At 66.2% G+C, this 10067-nt stretch overlaps 3 protein-coding genes across 3 annotated transcripts; 1 reads left to right on the plus strand and 2 right to left on the minus strand.

The window, feature by feature from the left end:
- Window positions 1–521: 521 nt before the first annotated feature.
- EMIHUDRAFT_317534 (hypothetical protein) lies at window positions 522–1373 on the plus strand (the record flags this gene model as incomplete). Its single annotated transcript, XM_005791054.1, has 2 exons — window positions 522–878; window positions 1107–1373. 2 exons carry the CDS (start codon window positions 522–524, stop codon window positions 1371–1373), a joined length of 624 nt encoding a protein of 207 aa, XP_005791111.1.
- A 3932-nt stretch (window positions 1374–5305) lies between these two features.
- Window positions 5306–5782, minus strand: EMIHUDRAFT_251719 (hypothetical protein; the record flags this gene model as incomplete). The annotated part of the gene is made up of 1 exon (XM_005791055.1): window positions 5306–5782. The coding sequence occupies one exon, from the start codon at window positions 5780–5782 to the stop codon at window positions 5306–5308; it is 477 nt and encodes a 158-aa protein (XP_005791112.1).
- A 2102-nt stretch (window positions 5783–7884) lies between these two features.
- EMIHUDRAFT_251721 (hypothetical protein) lies at window positions 7885–8421 on the minus strand (the record flags this gene model as incomplete). Its single annotated transcript, XM_005791056.1, has 1 exon — window positions 7885–8421. One exon carries the CDS (start codon window positions 8419–8421, stop codon window positions 7885–7887), a length of 537 nt encoding a protein of 178 aa, XP_005791113.1.
- Window positions 8422–10067: the final 1646 nt, after the last annotated feature.

Consider the following 10067-nt stretch of genomic DNA (forward strand, 5'->3'; position numbering starts at 1 on the left):
CGCTCTCTCGCTCGCTCGCTCGCTCTCTCTCTCTCTCTCTCTCTCTCTCTCTCTCTCTCTGTGTGTGTGTGTGTGTGTGTGTGTGTGTGTGTGTGTGTGTGTGTGTGTGTGTGTGTGTGTGTGTGTGTGTGTGTGTGTGAGTGTGTGAGTGCGTGTCTCTCTGAGCTAATTCCTCTCCCGCCCGATCCTTGCTGCTTGCTGCGAGTGTCGGGGAGCGTGTGCGACCAGGGGAGTGAGTCTCGTCGTCGTGTCGGGGCGTAGCTGCTTTTTGGAAACATGTTTCTACTCGTTGGACCGGAGATGGGGGGGCAGGTGCACACCCCCTGCGCTGCTCAACCTCTGAGATGTTACTCCAGACACCGTACCGCCGTGTCTGTATCTCCCAACATCTCCCGGTCCCGCTACCCGCAGCTCAAAGCGACGTCTCCCCTAATCTCCACGGCACCCACCGCCCGCGCACACTACTCGCCGACGACTCGAGAGTCGCGCGCACGCACAACCCAGCCGTCGAGCAAGCGGGCATGACCAGAGGCGCCCGCGGAGGGACAACCGGGATCGCCCTCGCCCGAGCCAGAGCCAGCCCTGGCCCCTGGCCGCGCGCGCGGCCTTCTTTCTGGCCCGCATCCACCGCAGCGGCGGCCGCCGCTGCGAAGACTGCGGCCGCGCGACGCCTCCACGAGCATACGATCGAGCGCCCGGAGGGGCTCGGGCTGAGTGCCGTCGCGAGACCTCGGCACGCCTGCGCACGCCTGCGCACGCGGCAGAGCGACAGCGGCACCACCCTCGTCGGGCGCCGACGAAGCGTGCTCGCGGGTCGCCGCTCCGTCGACCGACGGCCGAGACACTTGCTCCGACGCCGCCCCGCCCCCGCCCCGCCGGTCCGGCACCGATATCTCGGAGGACGACCTAAGGAAGAGCGTGGCGGCGCGTCGCCGGAGGACGGCGCGCTCGTGCTCTCGCCGCGAGATCGAGGGGGGGGGGGGGGGGGGGGCTTCCCCCCGGAAAAACCCCCGGGCCAAGGGTGCCTGTTCCCCCACCCCCAAAAAACCCCCGGGTAAAGGAGGGGGGGGTGCCCCCCCCCCCTCCTGTAACGTCCCCGGGCGCAGGCCAAGGAGCTTCGCTCCTCCAGAGCACCCACGGAGGACAAATTGCTCCTCAGCAGTGCGACGCCGAGCTGGAGGCTCGGCCGGGAGCTCGCGCGGGCGCGTGGAGCTTTCCGCTCGGGCCAGCAGGAAACGGGCGCCCCGCACAGCGACGCCCGCCGTAGAGTGCCGAGAGCTCGGCTCGACGCGAGCGCCGAGGAAAAGCGATCGGCTCCCAAGCAGTGGGACGCCGAGCTGGAGGTTCGGGCGGGAGCTCGCGCGAGCACATAGCAAGGTGCGTGCGCGGCGGCGTGACACAGGTGAGCGGGCAGCTGCCGCACATTTCGGCTGTGGGAGCTGCCAGGAGTTTGCTCTCTCCGTTCACACCCCTTTGCAGAATAATTTAAAATGCATTTTAATCATTAAATGCCAAGCATCTTGGGATGCGAAGCATCTTCGGATGATTCGAGCATCCCAGGATGCTCCGGCATCTTAGTTGAAAAAACCATCCAGAGATGCTCGAGCATAGGCAAGACAGTGTGCAGTCCAAGTAGGGCGCATCTTAGAGGCATATTATCTCAAGATGCGCGTATCATCTGTCGATGGGGGGGTCGCCGCCCCTGAGGGAGGGTGTAGAGGATGTAGAGTGTAGAGCGCTGTAGAGCTGTAGATAGAGGGCCCACAGCGTCCTAATCTAAAATCTGAGGATTAAGGATTCAGACTTCGCTTTAGTGAGGCCAAAGTGAGTTTATGGATGGGTGAGAACGGTGCGCGACACGAGGAGGCACGCGGACCGACTCGTCGGCGACTCTGCTGCACGCCGTTTCAGATTTTTTCTCAGCGTGAGCGAGACGTGGAAGAGTGCCACCGTCGGGTAGGACGGGTCGGCCCGGAGCATCGGAGTAGCCGTCGTGGTCCGGGCGAGCAGCGCCGGCCACTCCGGCGCCGCATCGGCAACATGGGAGCATGTCCACCGCCACTTCGCGGTCGCAGCGCTGTTTTGTCGCCAAACGCCGCCATGTACCTTTTCGGGCAAACCATCGAGCCGCATATCGATTTCGACTTGACGGGCGCATGGAGGCATCACGTCTCCATGCGCCCGTCAAGTCGGAGCCAATCTGCGGCGACCACAGCGCTCAGAAAGGTACATGGCGAGCTTTCAGAGTCAAGCGATTGCGCGAAATCCCACAGTGGTGGATTTTGGGGCGCTGTGGGCCCCCTACTGTAGAGATGTAGAGCGCTGTAGAGCTGTAGAGCTCTACATCCGCCGCGTGACGAGGCGGGTGCGTTGTAGAGCGATGTAGAGGCGCTCTACAACGTGAAATCTCTACAACAAACTCTACATCATAAGCGGCGAACGAGGCACGGTCGCTCTCCGACATGAGGCGCGTTGCACTTGCCAGTGCTACCCTGGCCTTCTGTCTGCCCGCCCAATGTGTTGCAGGTGCCTCTGCTGCTGTGGCATGCCTCACGGCTGCGACTGGCCGGCGCCTCGGCGCGTCAGCTCGGCTCGGCGTAGCGATAGTGGCCAGCGCAACTCGCCTGGACTCAACGCTCAGCCAGGAGCTCCCACACGCGCTGGCGCGAGTCATGGCGCATGCAACGCGTCTGAATGCTCGCCTCGCCTCGCGCAAATGCGACCGTCCTCGCAGCCGACAGTCCACCGCCTGCTAAAGAAGCACTGCGACGAATGCGGCACCGGCGACGTATGGCAGGCTGGTCATGACGCAGTTATAGGGTGTTGTGTGCCGTCAGAGTGACTCTGTGAGTGTCAGGGATAGTCAGGGCCGTCCACCAGAGCTCCAGTAAGCTCGGAGACACCCCATTAGTGCGACTCGACCTCTTTGAGTCACTGCCTTCCCGGCGGGTTGGCTGTAGAGCCTCTACAACAAACTCTACAGCAAAATCGCGCTCTACATCGCTCTACAACGCACCCGCCTCGTCACGCGGCGGATGTAGAGCTCTACAGCTCTACAGCGCTCCAGAGCGCTCTACATCTCTACAGCTCTACAGCGCTCTACACTCTACATCCTCTACACCCTCCCTCAGCGCCGCCCCTAGAGGGCCACAAGGAGGATGGTTGCGGTGGCAGGTCGAGCTTTAGAAAGCTCGTCGACGAGGCGCATGATCTCCTCGCGGGGCCGCTCTCCGACGACGATCTTGTCGAGGAGGGCCTGGTAGACGGCGTTGTTGATCGCAGCGAGGGCGCGCTTGTCAACGTGCGAGGTGGAGATGAACCGGCTGAGCTCGGCGTCCTCCACCAGAGTGCGAGTAATGCTGGTAGCGGGGCCTCCAAACTGTTGGGGCAACTTGATCTTGTTGGTGAAGAGGAGCTCGACGTACTCGGATATGCTCGCGCGGTGCTCCGCCGCCTGCTGATGCAGCTTGACGAGCGCGTCCTTGTCGCTCGCGATGACCTTGCTCGAGAGGGGATCGATGTAGATGGTGCCCCCTGATGCGATGAGAATGAAGATGCCGGTCCGCGTCCTCTGGTCGCTGGAGGTGCTGATCTTGAGGAGGGCGCCGGCATAGGCGAGCGTGCCGGAGCCCGCCTCGATGTTGTTTCGCTTGAGCCACTTTGCGGCTTCTTCAGAAGCGGCTTTTGCGATGATTGAGACTTCTCTGGCGGGGATCTCTCCGAGGTCGTCCGCCAGCGTGTCGTCAGGCATGTCTGGGATAGCGTGAAAGGACTCCCCCAAAGTGCTGGTCGTGACCAGTTGACGCTGCCACGTCCGGCCGTGCCCCGGCGGGGGGCGCGGTCGACACCAGAAGGGGGTAGATACGTTCTTAGGACGACGTAGTCGTGGACGGCCGCAATCACTGGACGGACACGACTGGACGAGTGTGAAAGCACGGAGGCAGTAAAACACACTGGGGTTCGGGAGAAGGCTAGGGTTAGGGAGAGAGTGCCTGACGGGCTTCGGCCCGACGCCTTATACCAATCCTACAGCCGTCTGAGACGGCACCCGGATTGAGGATGGCTTTACAGCCTCACCCGCGATCACCAGTACAGCAGAGCCGTGCACGCGGCTCACCACTCACACTTGCTGGGCACCAACCTTTGGGTCCAGATGACGATCCCTCTACAAACGAGGAAGAGAGGGACGCCTCACGAGACTCCAGAGGGCCTCGACCAGGACACTTGCTGGTCAGACCACTCTCATCACTACCACCAGAGCCCTAGTCTGGCCGATTTCTTTGTCAGATAGATCGACACGAGATAGAACGAGATAGAATGAGATAGAATGAGATAGCCAGATTGCGCCAGATTGCGCCAGATAGTGCCCCAACCCGCCGCTGCGGCGGGGCACCCCGCCCCCCTCTCTCGCCGCGCGCTTGTGGCACCGGCTGCCTTCCACTTCCCAAAGTCGAGCTCCCAGCTCGCGGGCGGCGAAGACGACGCCGACGAAGAGGCCTGGAAGGAAGGGGGCGCGAGCGGCGGCGGCTGCGGCGGAAGGCCCGAAGACTCGAGCGGCTGCGGCGGCAGAGGCGGCCGCGGCGGGTCCGACGTCAGCGGTGGCAGCGACTTGAGGAGCAGCGGCGGCAGCGCAGTCGGCTGCAGCGTGCGACCCACCCGGAAGGCGATCACGCTCCCGGGAGCGCAGGGCACAGCAAGCAGGCCCGGAATGGTCGCGGTCGTCGGGTCGCGCAGCAGCACCAGCTTTGGTCCGACGCATCCCGCCGTCTGATTGACGACGCGATGCGCTGGCCACGGGGGCGACGGCGCCCCACCCTCCGCCGTGTTCCAGACGCCACCACCGTGTTGGTTGGACGGCGCCGCCGACTCCAGCGGGTTATGGACGCGCACGCGCGAGGCGGGGATGAGGAGGCCGTCCCTCTGGCAGGCGGCACAGAATCTCTGCCGAAAGGCGGCAGACAGCGGTTCCGCCTTTGCATGCGTCCCGCCGCCGGCAAGCTCCTGGCCCCAGCACGTCTCGGGCGGCTTGCGCTTTCGAGAGGGAGTAGGCGCGGGCGCTGGTGCGGCCGACAGCGTCGAGTCCTGTGGCATGAACGCCGAAGGTGTCGTCGAGGACCGTGTCATGAACGCCGAGGGTGTCAGGGGATCGGGGAGGACACTGGGCCGCCGTCTTTCGGTCCATCTCGCAAAAGAAAAAATTGGACGCCACAAGGAACGCGGGGAGGCACGTAGTCAACGGAATGTGGCGAGAAACACACAATCGTAAGACAGAAAAAAAACAGACCCGCGGAGAAACACACACCACTCACGGGCCGCCCTCCTCGTCAAGAGTCTCCTCCTCGGGCGGCTCGCCGAGCCCGTGGCAAAACTCGAGGAGCGCCGCGCAGCGGTCGCGGTCCGTGATGTGCAGGTAGCCGACGAGGCACTCGAAGCCGGTGGCCGCACGGTACACGCTCGGGTGCAGCCGGCGAGGCCCACGGCCGGCGGAGTTCCGGCCGCGGCGCACCCACTCCTGCTCCTCCTCGCTCAGCCCAAAGCCCGCCACCGTCGCGCGCAGGAGCGCCTCCTGCCCCTCTGCCCGCACGAGGCGCTGCACGCGGCTAGTGAGGCTGTCGATCCTCGACGGAGGCCAGAGCAGCCGCTCGCGCACAGATTGCTCGTAGACGGCGTCGCCCAGATAGGCGAGAGTGCCGGGCGTTAGGCGGCTGAGCATCTCGGCAGCCTCAGGCCGATCGCCGGCGTCAGGCGGAGTCCATTCTCTCTGCTCCGGTGCGAGGCTCATGGTGGCAGGCCCGCGAGGCGCACGAGGCGGCGCGACGGCGAGGAGCACCCACATCGGCAGTCCGAGGCGACGGCGTCCTCGGTGTTGCTCGACGGGCGAGGGAGAGGAGCGTCGTGCGCGAAGAAGGGAAAAGAATTACCTGAACGCAATGTCGAACAGCAGCGAAAAGAAATTTTGCGGCGCACTACCGCCTCTCGTCGGTCAGCGGCAACACCATCCTCGGCCCCACCGTCGAGGCCGTCAGCGGTAAGGCGGATTCGTCGGCCGCCGCGTCGTCGAGCGCCTCCTCGACGGTGCGCTCCTCCACGGTGGCTCCCCCGCGGGTCAGCCAGGCACCCTCGCGCGAGGAGGGGGAGGGGGAGGCTCCCAGCGGCAAGGCGGGGGCAGTGGCGCCGTCCGAGAAGCCGATGCAAGCGCAGCTGGGCGGGGGCCGCCTCAGGCAGTGCCTCACCGGCCTGGATCAGGGTAGGGTGCCCACAGGACCCAAAAGAAAATAGCTTTCCGCCTCAAAAAGGGACGCACGAGGCAAATCTGATGTTGGATTGTTCCAATAGGAGAGAGGCCTCTTCCGTTGGGGGACCGAGCACATAGGAAACGAGGGTTTCCCATTGTGACCCGCTCCAGTGCGAGCGTGACACTGCACTTGGCGCCGAGCGCCCGCGGCTCAGACCTTGTGCAAGCCACCCCTCGGTGGGCACGCCGGTCCGGACCGATGGCGCTCGGTGTGGAGCAAGCAAGACCCCCCCCCCCCCCCCATCGGCGCGCGCTCGCCATTCCAACGGCCGCCAAGAGCACCAAGAGGACTCCTCATGGCTGTGCCCAAGTGGGCTTCGACCGGCCTCGGCTGGGGGGGCGGGTTGTCCCGGTTGCGGACGCGTTCTGCAGCCCCCTGGGCGTGGGTCAGCACCCCAAAACTGCCCCTCGGCGGCATACAGCACTGCCAGCCAGCCTCTTCCTCCTCCTAAGGGCTGTACTATAGGCCATATTGCGCCGCCTCCTACTGGCAGCCGGGCGGGCGCGCGCCGCGGGCGCCTCGGCGCGCGCACGGCTCGCAAAGTTCGAACGAGTACTGCCGCCCGGCCGCCTCAAGGCTGCCGGACGGCAGTACTCGCCTCGCAAGGCGCGTACCGGCTGCTCTGGCTGCTGCGCCGGCGGCCGCTGCGCTGGCCGCTGCTGCGCCGGCTGGCGGGCGGTACGGCCGCCGGCGGCCGCTGCACCCGCGCCTTCCCTCGCGGGCGCCGTCGCGCCGCGCGCGCCCAACTCTGCTGGTACACGGCACGCGTCGTCACACAGCCGCGGAGAACAGGCGGTGCTGTGCGTGAAGCGCGCGCGATCTCGTACTTTTAAGGCTGGATCCGGCCATTCCAAGGGTATACCTTTGAGAATCCCCAGCGTCCCTCCCTCCTAGTCACACTCTCAATATCTCGACTCTCCAACACGAAGTGCTGCGATCGGGGGTGGCCCATTTCTTTTTTCTTTTCTTTTTTTGGGTCCTGTGGGCACCCTAATCAGGTGGTCGCTCTTGTGCGCGAGCGCAATGCGTCTCCTGCTGGCGCGGCGAGAGGGCCGCCCCCGGCCCGCAGGGCGTCGTCGGGCACCGAGATGACGTGAGGGTGAGCGCTCGAGCACCTTCCCTTCATCTCGACTACGTAGTACGTGTAGACGCGCGCGCATACGGGCACACCGTGCATATGGACACGCCGCGTCAGCGGGCGTATGCCGGAGCTGGGCCGCGTCGGCCGGGGCCGCGCGCCGACGGCGACGCCGCCGCGCATCGCGTACGCCTAGGCCTGGGGGGCGGGAGAGGGGAGTGAGGAGTGTGTTTTTTGTGCGCGTTTTTTGTACTTTACTTTTAATATTCTATATTGTTGTACCTCATGCATGTGAAATAGACCGCACTGGAGCGAGAAACACACCGTCAACCATCTCTCGCGACGTAGACCGTAGGTACCGTACGGTGGGAGGCCGAAAACACGCAACACCGCTTCCGAACTGCGAACACGATATCAGAGGGCGGAGAGAGACAGAGAGCTCTCACGCGAGAGAAGCACCGCGAAGGAGAGAAAACTAAGACGCAAGTGTACAAGGCGGCGAGGCGGTACTCACTCAGGAAGGCAGCAAAACTTCTTGATCAGGTCTGGGAACGGCGGTGTCTTCACGGCCCCTCCCGGCCGTCCCCGGCTCTGCCAGAGCACTTGGACGGCGAGGCTGTTCTTGCCGCCGCTGTGGAGCGCGACCGCGTTGGCCGCCTCGTCGAGGTGCGGCTCAAAGTAGTAGGCGTCGTGCTCGTGCGAAAGTGCAAGACGCCACTCCTCGCCGGACAGCGGGGCGGTGTCTCCTCCCAGCACCGACGCCGCATCGGCGTCGGCGAGCTGGAGGTGGAAGTAGCTGCGTTGGCCGACTCCATCCACCCGTATCCGCACGAGCCGCGCCGGCAAGACCCGAAGCCCGGTCTCCTCGAGCAGCTCCCTCGCCGCTGCGGCAGCAGGCGAGGCATCCGTCACATCGACGCGGCCGCCGGGCAGCTGGTAGTGCGCCGGCTTTCCCTTTTTGGGCTTGCCAGGCGAGCGTAGCAGAAGCAATCCGTGCTGAGGGTGCTCCGCGAGCACGAAGGCGCGAGGCTGGCCATCGGATGGCATATTGCAAAGAGAGGCCACAGAGAGCCACAGAGGTCACTGGGTCACGGGACAAGCCCCGACAGTCGTGGGTCGGAAGCGAAAGAAAAACATTGTGGTAGCGGCAGCACGCCGCCGGAGAGGGCTGCCGTGCAGAAGAAGCGGCGAGGGAACGCTAGAGGAGTGGGTGGGCGCGTCTCACCGCACGGCGCCGCGCGCGCGCGTCACTAGCAGTAGAGCTGCCGACTCTCCTCCTCCACGCGCACGAAGGCGACCTGCTCCGAGATCGATCTCTGCTAGCAGGAAAGAAAAACGGGCTCCGTCATGGGGGCGGTTGTGCTGGGTGGTGAGCTTGAGTGTGCACTGCATTGCTCATGACACCTTGATGACAAGGTTGGATAGTGCCTCAGCAGTCTCGACCACTGATGCGGTGTCCTCGCTCCAGCGCATGTCCGCGACCATGAACGTGCGCCTCGCCAAGCTCCGCACAACCAATGTCGAGCGGCTGCGGATGGAGAATGAGCGCGCCGAGCGGGTGCGGGCGCACAGGGCCATCGCCGAGCGTGAGGCGGCTCGCAGGGACGCGGCCCTGGCGCAAGCGACGACGGTGGCGGCCAAGGCGACCAGCCTCGTCGAGGCCTACCGCGTCGAGACTGGCGACCTCCGCAAGCGGCTCGCTCAGCTGCAGCTGGCCGGCCCTGGCGACGCGGCGCACCACCGCCCAGCGGATCCGCCGGGGCGGCCGGAGGTACTGGCAGCCCCGACGCGGGCACTGACCTCGATGACGCCTCACTATGCTGGTCCACCGCCCGACACGGCCGGCGGCGGCGCGGCGGCAGAGCCGCAGGCGGCAGAGGCAGGAGAGACTGCGGCTTCCGCTCTGCGGCTCGAGCTGGAGGAGGCGCTGGAGGCGCTGCGTGCCGGCGAGGCGGGTGCAGCGGAGGGACCGGCTGCCTCCTCGGCCGCGCCCACGGCAGGCGGCGCTGGCGCGGAAGAGGACGAGTCCGCACACCTCGCAGAGCACCAGCACCTGCAGCAGCAGCAGCACCTGCAGCACCGGCCGCCGCCGCAGCCGTCTCTGCCGTCTCTGCCGCCGCTGCCGCAGCAGTCTCAGCCGCCGCCGCCGCCGCCGCAGCAGCAGCCGCCGCCGCCGCAGCAGCAGCAGCTGTCCGAGGCGGTGGGTGCGCTCGCACGCCAGCTAGAGTCGGAGAGGGCCGCGCGGTGCAGCGCCGAGGCGCGCGCCATCGCCGCCGAGGCGCTCGACAGCGAGACCAAGGCCGAGCTGCGGGCGGCGACGGCGCAGTACTCGCGCCAGCTCGATGCGCTCCGCAGCGAGCAGCAGCAGCAGCTCACGCGCCTCGCCTCGCGGGCGGACGAGGCTGCGGCCAAGGCGGCGGCGGCGGAGCAGCGGGAGGCGAGCCGCAAGGAGGCGGAGGCGGAGGCGGAGGCGGAGCTGGTGGCGGCGCGGCGCGCGGAGGCGGCGGCGAGGGCGGAGGGGGCGTTGGCGGAGGGGGCGTTGGCGGAGGTCCGCAAGGAGGCGGCGGCGCGAGAGTCTGCGCTCCTGCGGCAGCTGCAGACGGCGCACGAGGCGGAGGCGGCGGCGGAGGCGGCGGCGGCGTCAGCGGCGGCGGAGGCGGCAGAGATGGCGGCGGCGGCGGCGGCAGCGGCCG

Source organism: Emiliania huxleyi, assembly GCF_000372725.1.
Source record: "Emiliania huxleyi CCMP1516 unplaced genomic scaffold EMIHUscaffold_1160, whole genome shotgun sequence".
Taxonomy (NCBI): Eukaryota; Haptophyta; order Isochrysidales; family Noelaerhabdaceae; genus Emiliania; species Emiliania huxleyi.